Source organism: Alexandromys fortis, unplaced genomic scaffold (genome assembly GCF_014885135.2).
Source record: "Alexandromys fortis isolate MF-2015 unplaced genomic scaffold, M_Fortis_MF-2015_v1.1 scaffold_68, whole genome shotgun sequence".
Lineage (NCBI taxonomy): Eukaryota > Metazoa > Chordata > Mammalia > Rodentia > Cricetidae > Alexandromys > Alexandromys fortis.
In genome coordinates, this window is record NW_026067948.1 from 1,399,766 (window position 1) to 1,417,472 (window position 17,707).

At 44.5% G+C, this 17,707-nt stretch overlaps 1 protein-coding gene across 2 annotated transcripts in view; it reads right to left on the reverse strand.

Moving 5' to 3' along the window:
• The window catches only part of Ptger3 (prostaglandin E receptor 3), a 66,784-nt gene that overhangs the window by 4,999 nt on the left and 44,078 nt on the right, over positions 1 to 17,707 (reverse strand). Inside the window, exons 3-4 of one of the 2 annotated variants that reach the window (XM_050149501.1) lie at positions 2,236 to 2,324; positions 1,375 to 1,504 (exon numbers count right to left, since the gene is read on the reverse strand). In XM_050149501.1, the coding sequence (XP_050005458.1) occupies positions 1,447 to 1,504; positions 2,236 to 2,324 (147 nt within the window). In that variant the 3' untranslated portion in view covers positions 1,375 to 1,446. The remainder of the gene's footprint in view (positions 1 to 1,374; positions 1,505 to 2,235; positions 2,325 to 17,707) is intronic. The other variant, XM_050149502.1, reaches the window with a different exon arrangement.

Here is a 17,707-nt window from a genome sequence, read left to right on the forward strand (position 1 = left end):
ACGGTTTAAAAAGTGCCTAAAGAAGAGAAGTATATTAGAAAGAATGAAAAGGACTGTAAGACAGTGATGACTGATGGCTCTCTGGAGCTGAGGAACTAGAGCCCAGCAATCACCCTCTCCTGGGTTATTGGCTTATTTGTTGTTGCTGAGGAGGGAGCCCACCCCTGAACATGCTAGGCCAGCACTCCACCACTGGGCCAAATCCCCAGAGTTTCCCATTTTTTTTCCCACTTTCCAAAGTCTCTATGCAGAGCCTGGCCTAATTTTTTTATCTCCTTAATAAGGCAAAACTATAGTCAAATTTATGTTAAAAATTAAAAACAAGGGCCTAGGGAACTGATTTAGGGTTAAGATTTCTTGCTGTGCAAGAACATGACAAGAGTTTAGAACTCAGCACACACAGAACAAGCCAGGAATACTACACACCCCCGTGCCCTCACTAGGCCTTGCTGATTCCAGCCTAGCCAAGAGGACATGAGCTGCAAGTTCAGGGAGAGAGCCTACCTTAAAGGAATGAGTAAAGTACCTGGAGAGATGGTGCAGAGGTAAGGGAGGAATCAGTAAGGATGACAGAGGAGGGCACTCATTACCCTCTTTTGGCTTCCATATGCAATTATAGACAGATAGGCACACAGACAGACACACACACAGACAGACACACACACACCCAAACATCTACTCACACAGACAGACAGACAGGCACACAGATAGATAGACAGATACCCCCCCCAACATCTACTCACACAGACACATGCACAGACATATAAACACACTAACAAAATAAATGATATTTTTAAAAGCCTTAAGGTGAAACTAGCAAAAAAAGAGGTGGAAATAAGTTACCCTCTGTCTTCCCTTCACGCTCTGTAACAAGGAAGGACAGAGTCACGGTATGTCTGGGTGTGCATATTTGATCTCACAGATGCTAAATGAAGGGCACATGTGCATAAGTTTGGTGTCCGTAAAGAGAAGAGTCAGACCCCTGGAGGTGGAATTGCAGGCAGCTGTGAGTTGCCTAACATGGATGCTGAGAACTGAGCCCAGGTCTACCACAAGAGGTGCCAGTGCTCTTAGCCACTGAGCCTTCTCCCCAGCTCCAGCCTCACGGCCTGTAAGCTTTCCCAGAGTCCACCAGCGTATTCTTGCTGGTCTAGTTTCCAACTTCATGGAGAAACATACTCAGTTATTTCCTTTGTAAAACTGAACCAGTTCTCTCTCAGTTACCACAGCCAGGAGGTGATAAATGGCAGAGATGAGATATTAGGCTCTTGAACATCCACATTCACAGTAACACCGTGTACTGAGAAGAGGCTACTCTTCACATCCGGAAAACCAGAGAATGAAATACAGTGAGCACACTGGCTTCCCACTTACTTGATAAGCCGAGTGTGTTGTCTTTAAAAACAGTGAAACCCTTTTCTTCGCATCCTCTCTTTTGGACATAGGTTACAGAGTACAATCAAGCTGGCAGACTTCATTCAGTCCGCCCATGGCTCTGGAGTCCCTAACAGACACATGGAAGACAGTGTTACGGGGGAGAACTGATGTTCTAAATTTAACAGCGTCAACCACACATCTTGCTCTTCACTTTGCTCTGTTTTCCAGAGTGTTTGTTCACTGGAGGACACATTTCATACAAATCAAATCAAATCCAAAGGGGAACTGAGAGCGCGCTGGCCATGTGGCCAAGACCTTGGGTTCTGGTGTCTAATTAAAACACTGACTCGGTCGTAAAACACTTATTATGCATCTTGTTATGAGCGCTCAACGGCGGGGTGGAGGAGCTGATTTGTCCTAAGTCCAAGCTGGAACGGGTCTCTGTGGAAGGAGGTGTCTGAAGGGTTTCACAAAAGAAAGCCTCTCTGTCGAGTTTCGCTTTCCTGGATCAAAATGGGTGTGTGTGTGTAGGTCAGGGGAAAATCTTGAGTGCTGGTCCTCAGGTAACTTCCCCTTTTTGATTGAGACAGTGTCTCTCAGTGTCCAGGCGAGCTGGCCAGTAAACTCCAGGGATTCCACTATCTCCCCCCCCTCCATCACTGAGATTACAGGCGCACACCACACCTGGCTTTTGGCATGGGTTCTGCGTGTTGAACCAAGGTCCGCACGCTTGAGGCAAGCTCTCACAGACTGAGCCATCTCCTCAGTCCCTACCTTCTGATTCTCAGAGGCATCAGTAGACAGACCCGAGTCAAGGACAAAGGCTTTTCAGTCGAGCTGGCTGCCCCTTTGTCTTACCTTTCCAGCTGGTCACTCCACATCAGAGCCGAGGAGCCTGGGCGGGGCAGGGAGGTGGAGCTGGAAGCATAGTTGGTGTGGTTCCTGATCTGTGGACAGACAGAGGTGTCAGAGGACAGAGCTACTCTTGGGTTCTTTATCTCAGATGATGTTTCCTCGAACGTGTGGGCAGGAAGCCAAAGCCCACACATTGACCGCAGTGGGCATGGGAAAGAAGAAACGTGCTTTAGACCGTCTTCCCAACCACCACTCTCCTACCATCACTGTCTTCCCAAGACCACTCTCCTACCATCACTGTCTTCCCAACCACCACTCTCGTGCTTTAGACTGTCTTCCCAACCACCACTCTCGTGCTTTAGACTGTCTTCCCAACCACCACTCTCCTACCCTCACGCTAAGAATGTGAGACACTCTGCTTCCTCCACATCCACGTGTGAAATGATTTCTGTCTCTAGAGGGTTTACTAGGCACTTGTTCAACCCTGAATAAAATGCAATACACTCTGCAAACATAGGTTCTGGGCCTTTCTTCTCCCACACCCATCAGCATTTCTGATCCCGCAAGCCTCTGCACGGCACACTGTGCGCGGTTAGCAGTGACCCAGGCTGAGGCTCTGTGCAGCAACAGGAAGGACTTCAGAAAGGAAGCCAGCCATCAGCCAGCACCAGATGCACCCTGTGGCAAGTTATGCTTAGCTGCAAGTGGGAAGGCTGCCTGCTTTAAGAATGGGGCACTCTGGGAAGAGTGTCTCATGAGAAACAGCCTCCTCTGACCACTGTGATCCGTTCCTCTAAGCTAGAAGTCAAGCTTTTAGACTATGTTGAGAAGCAGTGTTTAAAAGTTCATTAGCGCTTGGGAGGCAGAGGCTGGAGATTGGAAGTGTATGGCCAGCCTGGGATTTGGATAGGGGAGAATTATAAAGTGGAAGCATCCTCTTGAAGCTTTTCTTGCTTTTAATATCATTTCATGTTTAACTCCTCAAATGCATCGCCTCCCAGGACACCTCCAAAATGGTACAGTCAACTGCAAATAGACCTCTTAGATACCTCAGCTCTCCACAGCGGAACTCAGCCTTTGTATTGACAGAGGCTTCCTAGAACTAAGCCCCTCAGTCTGACTTCCAGTAATCTCATAGGGGGGCAAGTGTTTCCCCCACCATTAAATGCAATGTACCCTTTTCGATCTGAGTATGAGGGTGTCTTGTGAAGATATATCAAGGACATGTTTAAGAACCCAGGTGAGACACTGAACACTACCCTCCCATGTGCATGCAAGCGAGTGGGAGGTCGACTTCCCTGTGGTAACTGTGGCAACTGTGGCAAGTGTGTCAACATACCAGTCTCTTGACACAGCCAGGCTGGGTCTCCTCCGTGGGTGGCCTGAGGAGCCTGTGGCTGCTGGAGGTTTGAGGGTGACTGACACCTCTATTTGTGGATCTGATAATAGATTAGAAAAACCCTACCGAATACTCAGAGACTATTTGCAATTATACCAGACAGTAATCTTGGAACTTAACCATCATTTTACTTTCACAGGATCCCATAGAAAGAACTTCACCCCCATGACAGCTGGCAGTAAATCTAGAAGACAATGTCCCCTCTCCCAACAAAGTTTGTCCTCAGGGTTAGGGACATCATTTAGGGGTTGATTATAATTTGTATAGGGTTGGGGGATGGGGAGAATTATGTAAACTCGGGGATCTCTTTTTTTTTTTTTAAAGAGGAAATTGGATGGGATAATAGATAAGTGTGAGACTTCCCACAGGGCAGGGAACCCTGATTGCTCTTTGGGCTGACGAGGGAGGGAGGGAGGGGGACTTGATTGGGGGAGGGGGAGGGAAATGGGAGGCAGCGGTGGGGAAGAGACAGAAATCTTTAATAAATAAAAAAAAAGATATGAGTTAATACAAAGCCAAAAAAATAGATAAGTGTGAGCTTACTCATACTAATAATAATAGTGAGTAATGGAGTGAATACTTATGAGCTGTTATTTATAGGCAATTTACATTGATATGTATTCTTGTATATTGATACAAACTTAAATTATATTGAATATGTTCCTATTTTAGTCTAGCATATTTGTATATCTAGGCAAAGTTATTTTGTCATATTGTATGCATATATGCTTCTACCACTGCTTAAGACATTTTGTATAATATTAATACAATTTTAGGATAAATTTATCATATTGCAGTATACATTTTTACCTCTGATAAAGATACTTAAACATTATTTACATTTTGAGATCATTGTCCTCATTTGTTGCACAGTTGTTTCAAGATTGTTTAATATTCTAACATGAAGTCTTAGTCTTTAAGTTATATAGGTATTAAGATTCATAGGTCAGTAGTCATCCATGTTTGTCATACTTATAGTTAGACTAATCAGGTTCTTTTGATACATAGAGATTTATTCTGCATAGATAGGTAATCTTCAACCAGTTCAAAGAGCTGTAGAATATGGCATTTAAATAACTTAGGGTTCTGTGGAAGTGAGACACGATTGCTCCTGGCAGCACTGATCTATTCCTGAGAGAATGTTGAGCACCAAAGAAACTCCACTTGGAGTTTGTTTTCTTCTTGGCAAAACTGGCCTTTGGGAAAGGAACTGCCTGTGCATTGACCACTGACAAAATGCATGATGTCTGGACAGGACAAGCAGGATACTAGAAAAAAGACTGCCAAACCTTGCCAAGACAGGGTAAGAAAACGCTTTGACAAATTTCCTGCCTCTAAAAATGGTCAGTTACTGTAGGCCTTAGCCAAAGTTGGTTGTTCCAATGTTGCAAATAAGACTTTGGGTGCTTACCCAGGTATCTAGTTGTCTCTGACATTTGTTGCAAATTTTGGAAGTTGCTTGATTGCACTTCCTGCTTACTCAAGTAATATTATTTCTCTTCTTGGGTCTTTGATGAGGTTGAAGACTAGATAGATGTAATTAACTTTCCTCTCATGACTTGGCCAAGTTATTTACATACAAGACTTAAACTCCTTAGGATAGGATAATTATTGAAACATTTATCATGTTTCTTGCTTGATATTGTTTATGCTGCTTATAATTCTAATTTTTATACCTGATACTTGTTCTTATTGCATATAATTTTGTATTAGACTTAGAAATTTCTTATTTAAACAAAAGGGGAGGTGTTGTAGGAATTCCTACCACCATTAGCAGTTAAGTTCCCCACCCACTTGGGCATGGCCCCTTATACTATATATGCCTATGTAAAGCGCTTGTCCCGCCTCTTTTGTGGCTGTGGGATTCGGTTGCTATTCCCTGTTCCAGCAGAGGGTTGTGATCTGTGAGTCTACTCCTAAATAAATATCCCTCTATTATACTCACTTCTGAGCTAGAGTGGGATTTCTCTTAAGCGTCCCTCTTCATATTGACACTGCCTCTGTGGGCTGAACCCTGTGCTAGTCTGTCTGTGAGATGCTGTAGTGCACGGACTCCTTAACTAACTGGCTTATTCCATCCCGGTCCTGGCATCTCAGTGCTGGGACAGTCTACACAGAGGTCTAGGACTCATGTAAACATTAGCTTCATGTTTTGAAGAGGCCTGAGAGGAAACTTGTAGAATTCCCTCCTGTTGTCCCTAGTCACCTGTATTCTTATTACAGTTATGCTCTCCCATAGCTCCCACCCCTCCTCTGCCTCCTGTTCACTGGCCCCTTTCAAACCCTTCTGAATATGGATTATTCTCTTTGATTCCTTCCCTGAAAAACCATAATCATAATTTATTTTTCCTCTGGTAAGCATCGTCCTAAGCATTTTACCAATCTTAATTCATTTAAATATACCGTCTTCCCATGAGATGGGAGGAACTGAAACACAGATAAGTAGCCCAGGGTCACCGACAGGATGTGCAGAGTTGGACTCAAGCCACACGGGGATAATGATACACTACCAATCTATAGCTAATATCACGGATGTGTAACTTTCAGTATTCATTGCCATTTCTGGTACTGCAGCTGTCAAGCTAAGTATGCCTGTATTGTGGATTAAGCTCTAACATTTATGAACTCGGCTCTCCCTTTTTATATAAAAATAGCAAAACTTTATTATCTGGAATGAAGACATTGTTCTGAGGAGGGAATACGGTAAATTTTATTTACATGACACTTAAAAGAGAAATTAGCCATTTGATCAATTAGTAATAATAACTAAATATACATGATAGAGATGGAATTGAAGGGAAATGTAGGGACTTTAGGATGCTGATATGGGAAAACAAACCCCTCATGGCCAGTGGCTTTTCATAATCCAGATAATAATATGCAGGCATGTATGTATATATGTATGTATGTATAGTCTGATTTCTACCTTGAAGAATTATGGCATGGTAGAGAGTCCATTGGGATGACCAGAAACAGTAGAAAGGGGATCTAATTGCAGGAGAAGAGACCACAGTGGAGCCTGTCTTCACCCCAAATTGGAACTCGCAGCTCATTCTTAGGGAGAGTCTGCTCTTAGTCACAGGGCCAACTGCTCAGAGCAGGGCGGTGATCCTGTGAGTAAGCAAAACTGCACATTTTACAGCTAGAAGGAGCTTTGGGGATCACGGAATCCAGTGCCTTTACACATGGGGATGTGAAGCCAAGTTGATTTTATGGTAACAAAGCTGGATTTTAGTAAAGGTTTGTCTGGAATGCAGTTTCCTCATTTTTGTTCCACATGAAGCCCAAGAATAGATCGGCAGATTTCATCTACTTATAAACAGCCCAGAGCATAAATTGTCCAGTAAAAAAGAGAAAGGAGAGAGCAGAGGAGGGGAGGGGAAGGAAGAGAGGGGAGGTAAAGGGAAGAGACTGTGAATTAATGACCAGAATGAAAGCTGACCGGGGACCTGGCCAGGATTGTCATCAGCCCCCGATGTCCATCGGATTTTGTTTGTTGATGCCTCTGAGTGTCTAGCCTCTGAGATACTGCATCCTGATTACTCAGGGTATTCAAATGAGTGGGCTTGTGTTTTCACCTAGTATCTGTAAGCAGACATTAGCTCCACTCACAGGCAAATGTTGTTGATCATGGCGCTTCAGTGAAGTAAGGGACTTGCGCAAATCTAGATCAAGAACCACAACCTCATAGGCTCTGCTATGGATTATTCTATAGTGAGAATAAGGACGGTAAGTCACCCCAGGCAAGGAATAGCCTCTTGTCAGGTTTGTTAACTCCATCCTGGTCTTTCTGGAGTGAAGTTATCATTCTGGTCCACCCTACATGGAGACTACTTCCAACCCCTCAGAGCTTCCCTGCTCCTTCCTGCTCTTCTCAGAACCCAGATCACTCTGAGATGGAGCAAGAGGGCCTCCCTTTCAAGGGCCTTGGCCCTGGCTACCATAAGCCTGACTTCAGACAGATCAACATTCCTCTCCATTGTGGAGTGTTTGGGAGTGCACAGCCTCTTTCACAGTCCCATATGCTTCTTTTTTCTCCAGATTTTGTGACTTCAGGACCACTGCTTGAATCTGGGTGTATCCAGTGGTATTCTCTGCTTTTGCAAAAACACCAGTGTGCATTCTAAACAGAATAAATTGTCATTATGCTTCTTGCATTAACATAAGTTCACGATGCCTTGAGAGCTTAGAGAGGGGATCTATAAAAGTGATTTAGGAGATCTGGAGCTTCCTGGGAAATGGAAAGAAGGATTATGAGGAGGACCGCAGAAGAAGGGCTAAGTTCTTAAAGGCACAGTGGCAGGCCTGAGCCAGCACTGCCTACCACAGGGGCCATGTCACATTGTCCTAAGATTGGGAGAGGTGGATGGTGTCTGGTGAAGCATGACACCTCCCCTCCATGTGTGCCCAAGACTTTCGCACACATTTGAGGGTCACACGTAATAGTTAGCTGTAAAAGTCTGAGGAGAAAGAAAGTTCAGGGTGAAGTCAATTACCTTGTAGGAGGAGCCCCTGGGAAAAGGCTGGGGAGAGCCATCACCTATTGACCTGTGTGACCACACCTGGACTGCTTGCTTTCATACCAGAAACCATGGAACCTGACGCTGAGCATGGCTCTCATCCCAGAGCAGTCTTCACTTCGCATTGTGAAGTAGGAGACTTGGTGTTCTCCTTGAAAACCACAGCCTTATCGCAGAAAGCAAAGGAAGCTGCTTGTAGTGCCCAAAGCTGTGAGCAGCCCTGTGTGGGACTGCCCAGAGGCAGGGGATTCTCTGAGAAGAAGTCAACAGTTCTTCCCACAGAGTTTGATAGGTATCTGTAGACACTCTGTACTGCAGTGGGTTTTCACTTCCTCTTCAAGTGGTTATTCTCCAGGAGGATATGCATGCCTTATTTGAACATTAAGTCATTTAAAAATCCATATTCCAAAATAGTGTAAGAAAAAAGTAAGAACATTAAAAATACTTATTCCAAATGATTAGCCCTGAAATTATATACATACAAGTCACTCTAAATAGACTAAGGTCATGTATGTGTGTTCACATATGTGTGTGAACATATATATTAATAACAATTAAAGAAAAAGAAGTCATGATTTCAAGAGAGAGCAAGGACAGGGAAATAGGAAGGGGTAAAGGGAGAAAAAGGAAAGGGAAAATTATACTTTAATTTTAAAAGCCAATAACAAAAATTTAATACAGTATCTAAAGCAAGCTTGCTATATTGTAATAATTCTCAATTTAACAAAAAATGAAGGAATTAATTTGAACATTACCCTAATTTTTAAAATGTCAGCACGCAAAAAATAAAACAGAAAAAATACATCCATATGCTAACTGACAAGTTGAAATGATTCTATTTTTTAAATATTTTTCTGTGCATGGGGGTGGATACATGTCTGTGCGTCACTTATGTACCTGGTCCCCTTGAAGAGTTAGACGAGGGTATCAGATCCCCCCAGAACTGGAGTTACAGCTGTGAGCCTCCATATGGGTCCTGAGGACAGAACTTGGGTCCTCTGCAAGAGCGGCCAGTGCTCTTAGCTGCTGAGCGATCTCTCCAGCATCAATTCTGTTTTAAAAAGAGAAATCCTGCTGGGGCATCTCTTCCTCCATAAACCATGGCACATTTTCAGTTCCTCCTTCATGTTCCCTGCACCATCATGCGGACACAGGTCCCTTCAGAAAGTAGCTTGTGTTTTGTTGCCTCTGGTCTTTGTTATCCTTGTCCATATCCATCTCCTGTATAAGAAAGCCAGCGAGCAGTGTTTTCCCCATGGATCCCGCCTAGATGCCCCTCAGTGCTGAACTGTATCCTGAAAGTGTGAGGCCAATAAATCTTCTCCTCCCCAAACTGCTGTTTCTCACAATGGCAGAGCAGAAACTAGAACATGCTTATGATTGTGTGTAAGCCTGAAAGGGTTGGTGTGTCTGAATTGCTCGGAACAAAACTGAGAGTGTGGCCCAAGGTAAGTGCTCAGGAGAGTTAGCCAATCTCTTTAAGCTGTGTTGGATATGGTATTTATTACCCTGTCTACAATTCTAGGATCCTGTAAGGGAAAGTCCGTAGCCATCACATCAGCTGAAGGAATAACCATGAGTCTCTCTATATATATTTTGTATAAGAATTCTGTCCATTGCCGTCCAATCTGACTACACAGGCATGCACATCCAAGTCATAAGTTCGTCAGTGACCTATGACCTTGTCAATCAAGCAGCAAATTGTTGATGCTGGTTCTTATTGGTAGTCAACCTGAAGAAAGAAACTGTTGAGAGGTCCATGAGGGAGTTTCTAGATTGGGTAAATTGGGAGGAAAGACCCATCTTGGCTGTGGGTGGCACCATCCACAGACAAGAACAAAGCAATGTGACCTCATATCCTGCCACGGTGACTGTCATAGTTTGGATGTGAAATGTCCGCCCGGGGCTCAGGTACCATCAGAATCTTTAGGAGCCTGATGAGCCTCAGGAGGGAGGGCGAGGCTGGCATGGTTGGGTCATGAAGGTGTCTCAAGGTTTCACGTCCTCTCAAATCATGAGCCAAACTAACCCTTCCTCCCGGGAGCTGCTTTCTATTTGATTTTGGTCACAAAGACAAGAGAAGTAACTAAAGAGATAGCCTGGTGACTCCCAGCCGAGCTGTCGACTTTCTTAGTTACTTTTCTTGGCAAACCTGGAAGTACAGGGCTCAGGCAGAACTGGGGACACGCCCCATCAGCCCCACAAGAAGGCCCAGGTCCAAAAGGTTACACAGCCTTCCATAATTGTATTTTGTTTGCTTATTTGTTTTCTAAAGAGAGAGAGAAAGAAAAGGCATAGAGTTGGGGGGGCGGCATAGGGAGGATCTTGGAGGACCAGAATGAGGAAAAATCATGATCGGAATATACTGCATGAAAAAATTTTCAGTAAAGGAAAAAAATATTACTGTTCCCTGCTCTCCTACATGTAAACACCTTTGGACTGTAACCAGAGGGAAAGGAAAAGTATGTGGAGCTGAAGTGACAAGGGAAGAAATTGCAGACGAAGACCTACTTATGCTGAGTGACAAGCAGGGAAACGATGTCCTCCATCCAGGATGGGCGCGTCAATATCAAACTACATGAGCGTGTGAGGGAGGCAAGACCAGGAACCCCAAAAAAGAGGAAGGAAGGCTCTAAGCCTTTGAGGACACGCAGCAGCAAGGTGTCTTGGTGCTTGTGTGTGAGGTAAAGGGGAAGTTGATGAGGGTGCTCTCATCTTTCCTGGCTTCCTTGAATTCCTTTGGGATTACGGAAGGGACAGAAAGCTGATGGATAGAGACCAGCATAGGGACGCTGTGGTTAGGGTCAAAGAGTTGTCCTAGCAGAGGCAGTGTTCCTACAGGTGAGTAGCCCAAAGCATTATCTAGACTCCAGAAGGAAATGGCTGAGCTTGCAGTGACTTCTATGCCAGAAGGAGGACAGTAGTCCTGATGTGTAAGGAAGTGACCCTCAGTTTACCACAACTCCCTTGTTTTCACAAACAGGAATCACCTGTGGGTAGGTCGCGCTGGTCTGATTGGCTGAACCAGGTCTACCTGTGGGCAGCCTTCTCTCCCCTATCAGGTAGTATGGAGTATGTAATAGCCTGCTCCTTCACACTGGTACCATCTAGCAAGGGAAGGGAGAAAGGGAGAAAGAACAAAAAGAGAGAGAGTACCTTTAGCTGTAAGTTTTGGAACCCACTGTGCTGCTCTCCTGCCTCCCAGGCCCTACCACGTCAGCGGAGAACACGGATCAGTGCTGATTAGTGGTGATGTTGCATTCTACACAACAAATATACAAGTAGACATATAAAAGCTGCTAAAATCACACTGATTTTACAATCGGTCTTGTTACAGTCATAGCAAACCCTAAGTTGCGGAGGATGTGTGCAACACCTCCCTCCTACTAGTTAGCAGAAAGGAAGAAACAGATGCCATCAACTCTGAATAAATACAGCAACTGCCCTTATACATATGTAAACGTTGACCTTTCCCCCAACTTAATGCATTACAAAAACAATCAGAAAGAAATCCAAAACAAAATTAAAATCTCTGCCCAAAATGAAAAATAAAAAAAAGCCACACTAATTCCAAACAAACTAGGAATGCACAAACAGAGACAAATAGAAGGTATACATTCTGCTCCTTTGAATAAATTGTCATCCAAAAGTCTTTTTGAGGATCTCCTTGCAATTTCCCATGGTAAACAGATCACAGGAAATTCAGCTCAGACAAGAAGCAAACAACCCCAAGGCTCTTATTTATCACCAAGTCATTAGCTGAGAGGCTCAAGGAAGATTAAAGGCTGCCGTGAACGTGGAGATGTGTGAGAGCCATGGATTTCATGATAAATCAATCCTTATGTCTAGGTCGGATAAGGTTTGATTAATACCGCTGCGCTTGTGTACACTGCAGGGTTTCCTACTCCCTGCTGCAGGCGCTGCAGTCAGCAGAAACATTTGCACCAGAGAAGTGACCCCTGTGGTTCCTGTGTGCATCATAATCACCCACAGCCATTCAACAACCAGACGCTCTCCTTTATGCACAAGACAAATACTTCAGCCTCATGATGAAGGTCAACTCAATCAGCTCTTGCTGATAACATATTCTATGCAAAAGATGTTGTCCAGGCAGTAAAAACATTTTGACTCAATAACAAGAAAATTGTTGCAATTTGTTCACGATTTAAAGTGATCATTATACAGCATACACCCTATGGGCTGATTGGTTATGATGAGTCTAAACGCGGGGCACCCCCATTTCTCTTGGGTGACAGAGTCAGCCAAAGAACGGCCAACACCAGTTCCAGCATGGGTGTCTGGAATCTGACCCAGAAGAGAGATTTCTCAGTTTTAAATACAAAACAATGCAGTCAGTCATCATTGACTGGTATTTCACAGTCTGAATGTCACAATAACTATAACCCTCAGGCAGAGTCTGAACAGATTCCTTGACGTTAAGTAACTCACACAGAGAACAGGCATCACAAGGTCACTCCCAATCCCAGCACAATAGTTAAGGATTGTGGCTCCGGCAGCTACTCTCCCTTCTGTGTACCAGAACCCATTACTGGCTGGATACCAAGTAACACATTGCGTTCCCAGATCTCTGTGTTAGGTGTGGCTATGTGAGAAAATTCTGGCCAGTTATATGTAAGCAGAAGTGGTGGGACTTCTGTAAAGAGGCACGCTTTCCTTGACTTCCTCCTCCCTACCAGAAAGTAGACTGATGGCTGGTACTCAAGCGGTTGTATTGGACCATGAGGCAGTAATTGAGAGTGGCATTTTATAGCATTGAATAATTATCTACTGTTATTAAAATGACCTAGAGCTACAAAGCATTAAAGGACCTTCTGTTGACAGTGACAGTTCAGTATCTGCATTACTGAACCCATCGATAGGCACCACCCACAGACAGATAATAGGGAGCCAATGAGGACACACACATGACCTGATGCAGTTTTGCTCTACAGACAGTGAAGTTTGGAGAAAAATCTGATTTAATTGGAAGTAGAATATTGACATCCATGTTGAAGGACTCTGGTAGATTTTAGGGGCGCCCTCCCAACAGGCACCTAGGTGGCCCAAGGTTTCATGATTAACTTTAATCATGAAAGTCACCTGATTTAAACTCTACTTAGCCCCCTCTGTCTACTTACTCATACACACACTGACACACACACACACACAAACACAGACATAAAGACAGGCACACACAGATACAAACATGCACACACAGTTACACAGGTACACACACACACACATAGACACACAGACACACATGCATGTACAGAGACATACAGCTATGCAGACACACACAGGCGCACACACATAGAGATAAACATAAACACAAAACTCACATATATATAGACACAAAGACACACAGACATATAGATATATGTGTACGCAGATTTAAACGTAGACACACACAGATGCATACAGGTATAAATACCGACAGACAAGGGAACACACAGACACATAGATACACATACATACACAGACACACACACAAAGGTACTCACAGATATACACAGATACACACACGGACACACACACACACACACGCTTGCTCCTTTCCAATATGACTTAGGAAAATTCAGCTCTAAAGAACACAAACTTGCCACAGTCCTATAGATTTCTTGAGCACAGTGCCCTTGACCTGGGGCTGTCTACTGCCGCATGCGGCCACAAAAGTCTGAAAGTCAGTGTTTAACCCTGTGGAAACACTTCATAGCAAGATCCCAAAGTTTGACCCCTTCTCCACACTACACTGAAGTGGAACAGACCTAGAGCCCTCAGAAAAGAGGCCACTGTTCAGTGAACAAGGAAACTTGCTTCATTTTCCCCCACCAGTTTCCCTTAGGGCTCAGATAAAGGATGGGTCATTTAATCGTCCACCCGGTACAGTGGATAAGGCACACCAGAGGCCCCAGATTAAATACCTTCCTCTTCTGACATTGAATGTGGATCTTAACTCTGGATATGCTTTTTCTTCCCAAAATCAAATATACTTCAAGATCCCCACTCTTCCTCTTTTCATAGTGGAGCACATGTCCTGAATTGACTTGGCATCTGATATCATTACCATACTTTTGTCTTGCTTGTGCCAACCTCCCCTGTGTGTCGCTGGCAGTCCTTCTTTAAGGGGAACCTCCGAAGGGGACAAGGGAAGTCTGTGTGTGAAGTGCTATGTGGGCAGGAGACCCCTGTGCTACACCTGTTCTCTGAAGAATCCACTCTGTGCTATCGAGTGAACTGATATTGGACAGAAATACACATTGTGTGCAGCCAGGCTATGACGTCAGCACGTTTGGCTCTTTGGCTACAGCCCCTGTAGAAGGTCAAGGCTGAGGAGTGCAGGAAAGCCTGTGGCTGAGGACTAGAGGGCTGTCCAGGTGACTTCCAGACCTTGCAATCTGGTGTGCGTCGCCTGTAGGCTTTGTAGAGTGGTAAGTGGGAGCCAGTCCGAAGCCCAGTGTGAGCTGGATCCATGAATGAAGGACTAAGAGCTGTAAGTGATGAGCGCCATTACCAACAGAAGCAGGAAACACCTCAGAAGTGTTCACCCATCACAGCCTCACCACATGGGTGTTTTCATAAAAAGCTCTTGGTTCTGAGAAGGAAATGATTTGTGAACCCTTATCAGCTCTATCTTCACACCCTGGGTGGGTGAGAAGCAAGGGGATTGCACTTAGAGTCAGTGGACAGAAACAGTGTAGCCAAGGCTCTGGGTCATCACAGCCACCCTTCTCTTCCTGCCTGGGCGCTCTCCTATCTGCTTCCCACCTGAGGTCCTTTTAGGGACACACCACCCTTCTCTTCCTGCCTGGGCACTCTCCTGTCTGCTTCCCACCTGAGGTTATTTTAGGGACACTGAGTCAGTCCTGACAGGGTTCTCCCCTAAGTATACCTAGAAATGTGACGTGGAGGTGTGAGCATGGCTGCGCTCGGTGAGTTGAGCTCATTCAGTTTAAACTTCTCTCAATGGCAGCGCTGTGAACAGGGCTGGAAGATGTCCTGGAGGTCAGCCTTACCGCTGGGGGTCTGTAGTTGACACACCTGTTCCCTTGGAATAGGCTAGGACTCTTCCCAGCACTAGTAACTTCCGTGAACTCTTAATTTTCTTCTGCTAAGCACCTCAAATATTCTTGTACTTATTGATGGGTAATTCTACTGTGATCCTTCAATTCAGTGAAGTTTTCTACATCTGCTAAGTGTTTCTACTACAAAGCCTTCACTGACCTAGAGGCTGGGGGTGTGGGGAGGAGAGGAAACTGGGCAGGCTAGAACACCAGACTTGAAGATGCGGTTTGCTGTTTGAGGAGCCACAGAGAGGTGGGTGAGAGACAGGCAGAGCTGTGGTGTGCAGGTGAGGGTAATAGGAAAGCACCCCAGACACAACTGAAGGACAAAGCACAGTGGGGGAAGGGGGTCAGCCATTGGCTCTGAGTCAGTCAGAAGGAAGAAAACTCTCATCCTAAGCATTGATAACCTGGGTCTTCATGGAAAAGAAAAAAGTCTCCAGGTAAGGGGAGCATGTAAGCAAAGGAACCTTCAGGTTACCAGGATTCTAGAGAGGTTGGGAGCCCTACTTCTGGACACCCCAGGAAGCCTAAGTCCTGGTAGGTTTGGATAAGAAACGACATCCCAGTTTGGGGCATGGTGGAAACACCAAAGGCTTTTCAGGGAACTACTGTCTCTGCTTTCCAGAAGAGAAAATGGGGCCTAGAGAGGAGAGACACTCGCTCCAGCAAACAGGGAGAAGGTATCTGTGCAGAGTCCGACTCAAACACTACACCTTCTGTTGGGGGATTTTCCTTCATAACCGATTTATCTTTATCATATAAGTAATTATTTATTATATAAAGTATTATATATAATAGACTAAGTACTTGTTATATAAGTAATAATTTTATATATTTATGGTATATTCAATGAATTTATATATTAATCTTCTTATCTCTAAACTTCAGAATAATATTTTCTATTTACCTATAACATCTGATGAAACAAAATTATAACTATTTAAATGCCTCAGAACCTGGTTCTGTGACCATCCATGACTAGTGCCTTGTTATTTCACTGTTATCATAACTCATAATTCACTAACATTACTCCTGAAATTACCGTGAGGGCATTTCTGTAAAGGTAAAGGTATTGGCATTATCTAGTGTGAACGCTGGCCATGAGGGATGGGTCCTTACTGTGCTTCCCACATGTATTAGCTCATTACTTTGACCACCTTTTCTCCAACATATAGACACAAGCAGAGGCTAACACCTGCCCAGTAGCACTGCACACGTAGTCAAGAAACAGGCTTCACAGCTTTCATAACCAATGGTACTATGAAGGCTGCTGGGAGAAAAGCCATCAGCAATCTTTGACTGCCATGGCAAGATGTGCCCATAGGTAGCACACAATATCAGGGTAAACAAATACGTCCTGATTTGATGTAAGGTCCTCTCTGTAGGTTCTGCAAATTTGGCCATGAACCCACAGCTCAAGAACTCACAGACTCCAGAGAAGAATCTACTATGGATATTCTGCTAAACAGACATAACGTCAAACTACCCTCTAAATTCCCACCTCTCTGCGCACAGATTAGTGCAACCCACAGACAACATCAGAGATATCTCTGTGTGGGGGATGGTGGTTAACATGTTAACAAGAAAACTCACAGATCAAAGTGCAAGAGAGTCAGTGTCTATGGGATGCTTAGCCACAAACGCAACATCTATACACATGCTCCTCCAAGGCTCAAGGGACCATTTTGGGAAAGAGGGAAGAAAGATTTTAAGTCAGAACTGTTGTTCCCATGAACTCCCAGTGGCTGTGGTTGCTTGCACAAGAGCTGCATAAGATAGACCCAGGGGATATTATAGCATGACTGGGAAGAGGTTCATGAGTGCACACCCCTACTGAAGTGTGTGTGTGTGTGTGCGCGCGCGCGCGCGCGCGTGTGTGTGTGTGACATAAAGTTTGGAAGGAATAGTGAGAGTCTGAGTGGTTGATCTTGGAGAAATTAGAGGGGTAAAGTGATTATTACAAAATACATTGTGTGTGAAAGAAATCTTGAGAGAATTAATAACACATAGTAAATTTATTTTAAAAAGAACCATCCATAAGATGCATGCACCAATATACCAGCCCTTCCACAGGTGACCCCTTTCTTCCTCTGTTGATGCTAGGACCTCATGGGGTGCATGGCACACTGCATGGAGACGCTGTCTTCAGGGAATGCTAGTGACACCACAGGCGTCAACCCTTAAAACAGCATCAGCACCAGATTCTGTGGTGTAATGTGGTGTTGAGGAGTTAAGTAGAATGGTCCCTAAGGCTTGACTGATCTGAAAACTGTGGCTTAGTTCGCCTCTCTGAGTGTGAGGACCTCAATTCAATCTCAGGGCTCACATAAAAAGGCTGGTGGCGTGTACCTTTCATCCCAGCACTTGGGGAGGTAGAGACAGGCAGATCCTAGCCAAATCAGCAAAGTCCATGCCATGTGAGAGACGCTGTATCAAAACCAGCATGGACAGCATCTGAAGACAGCAGCTGAAATTGCATGTGCAGATGTATG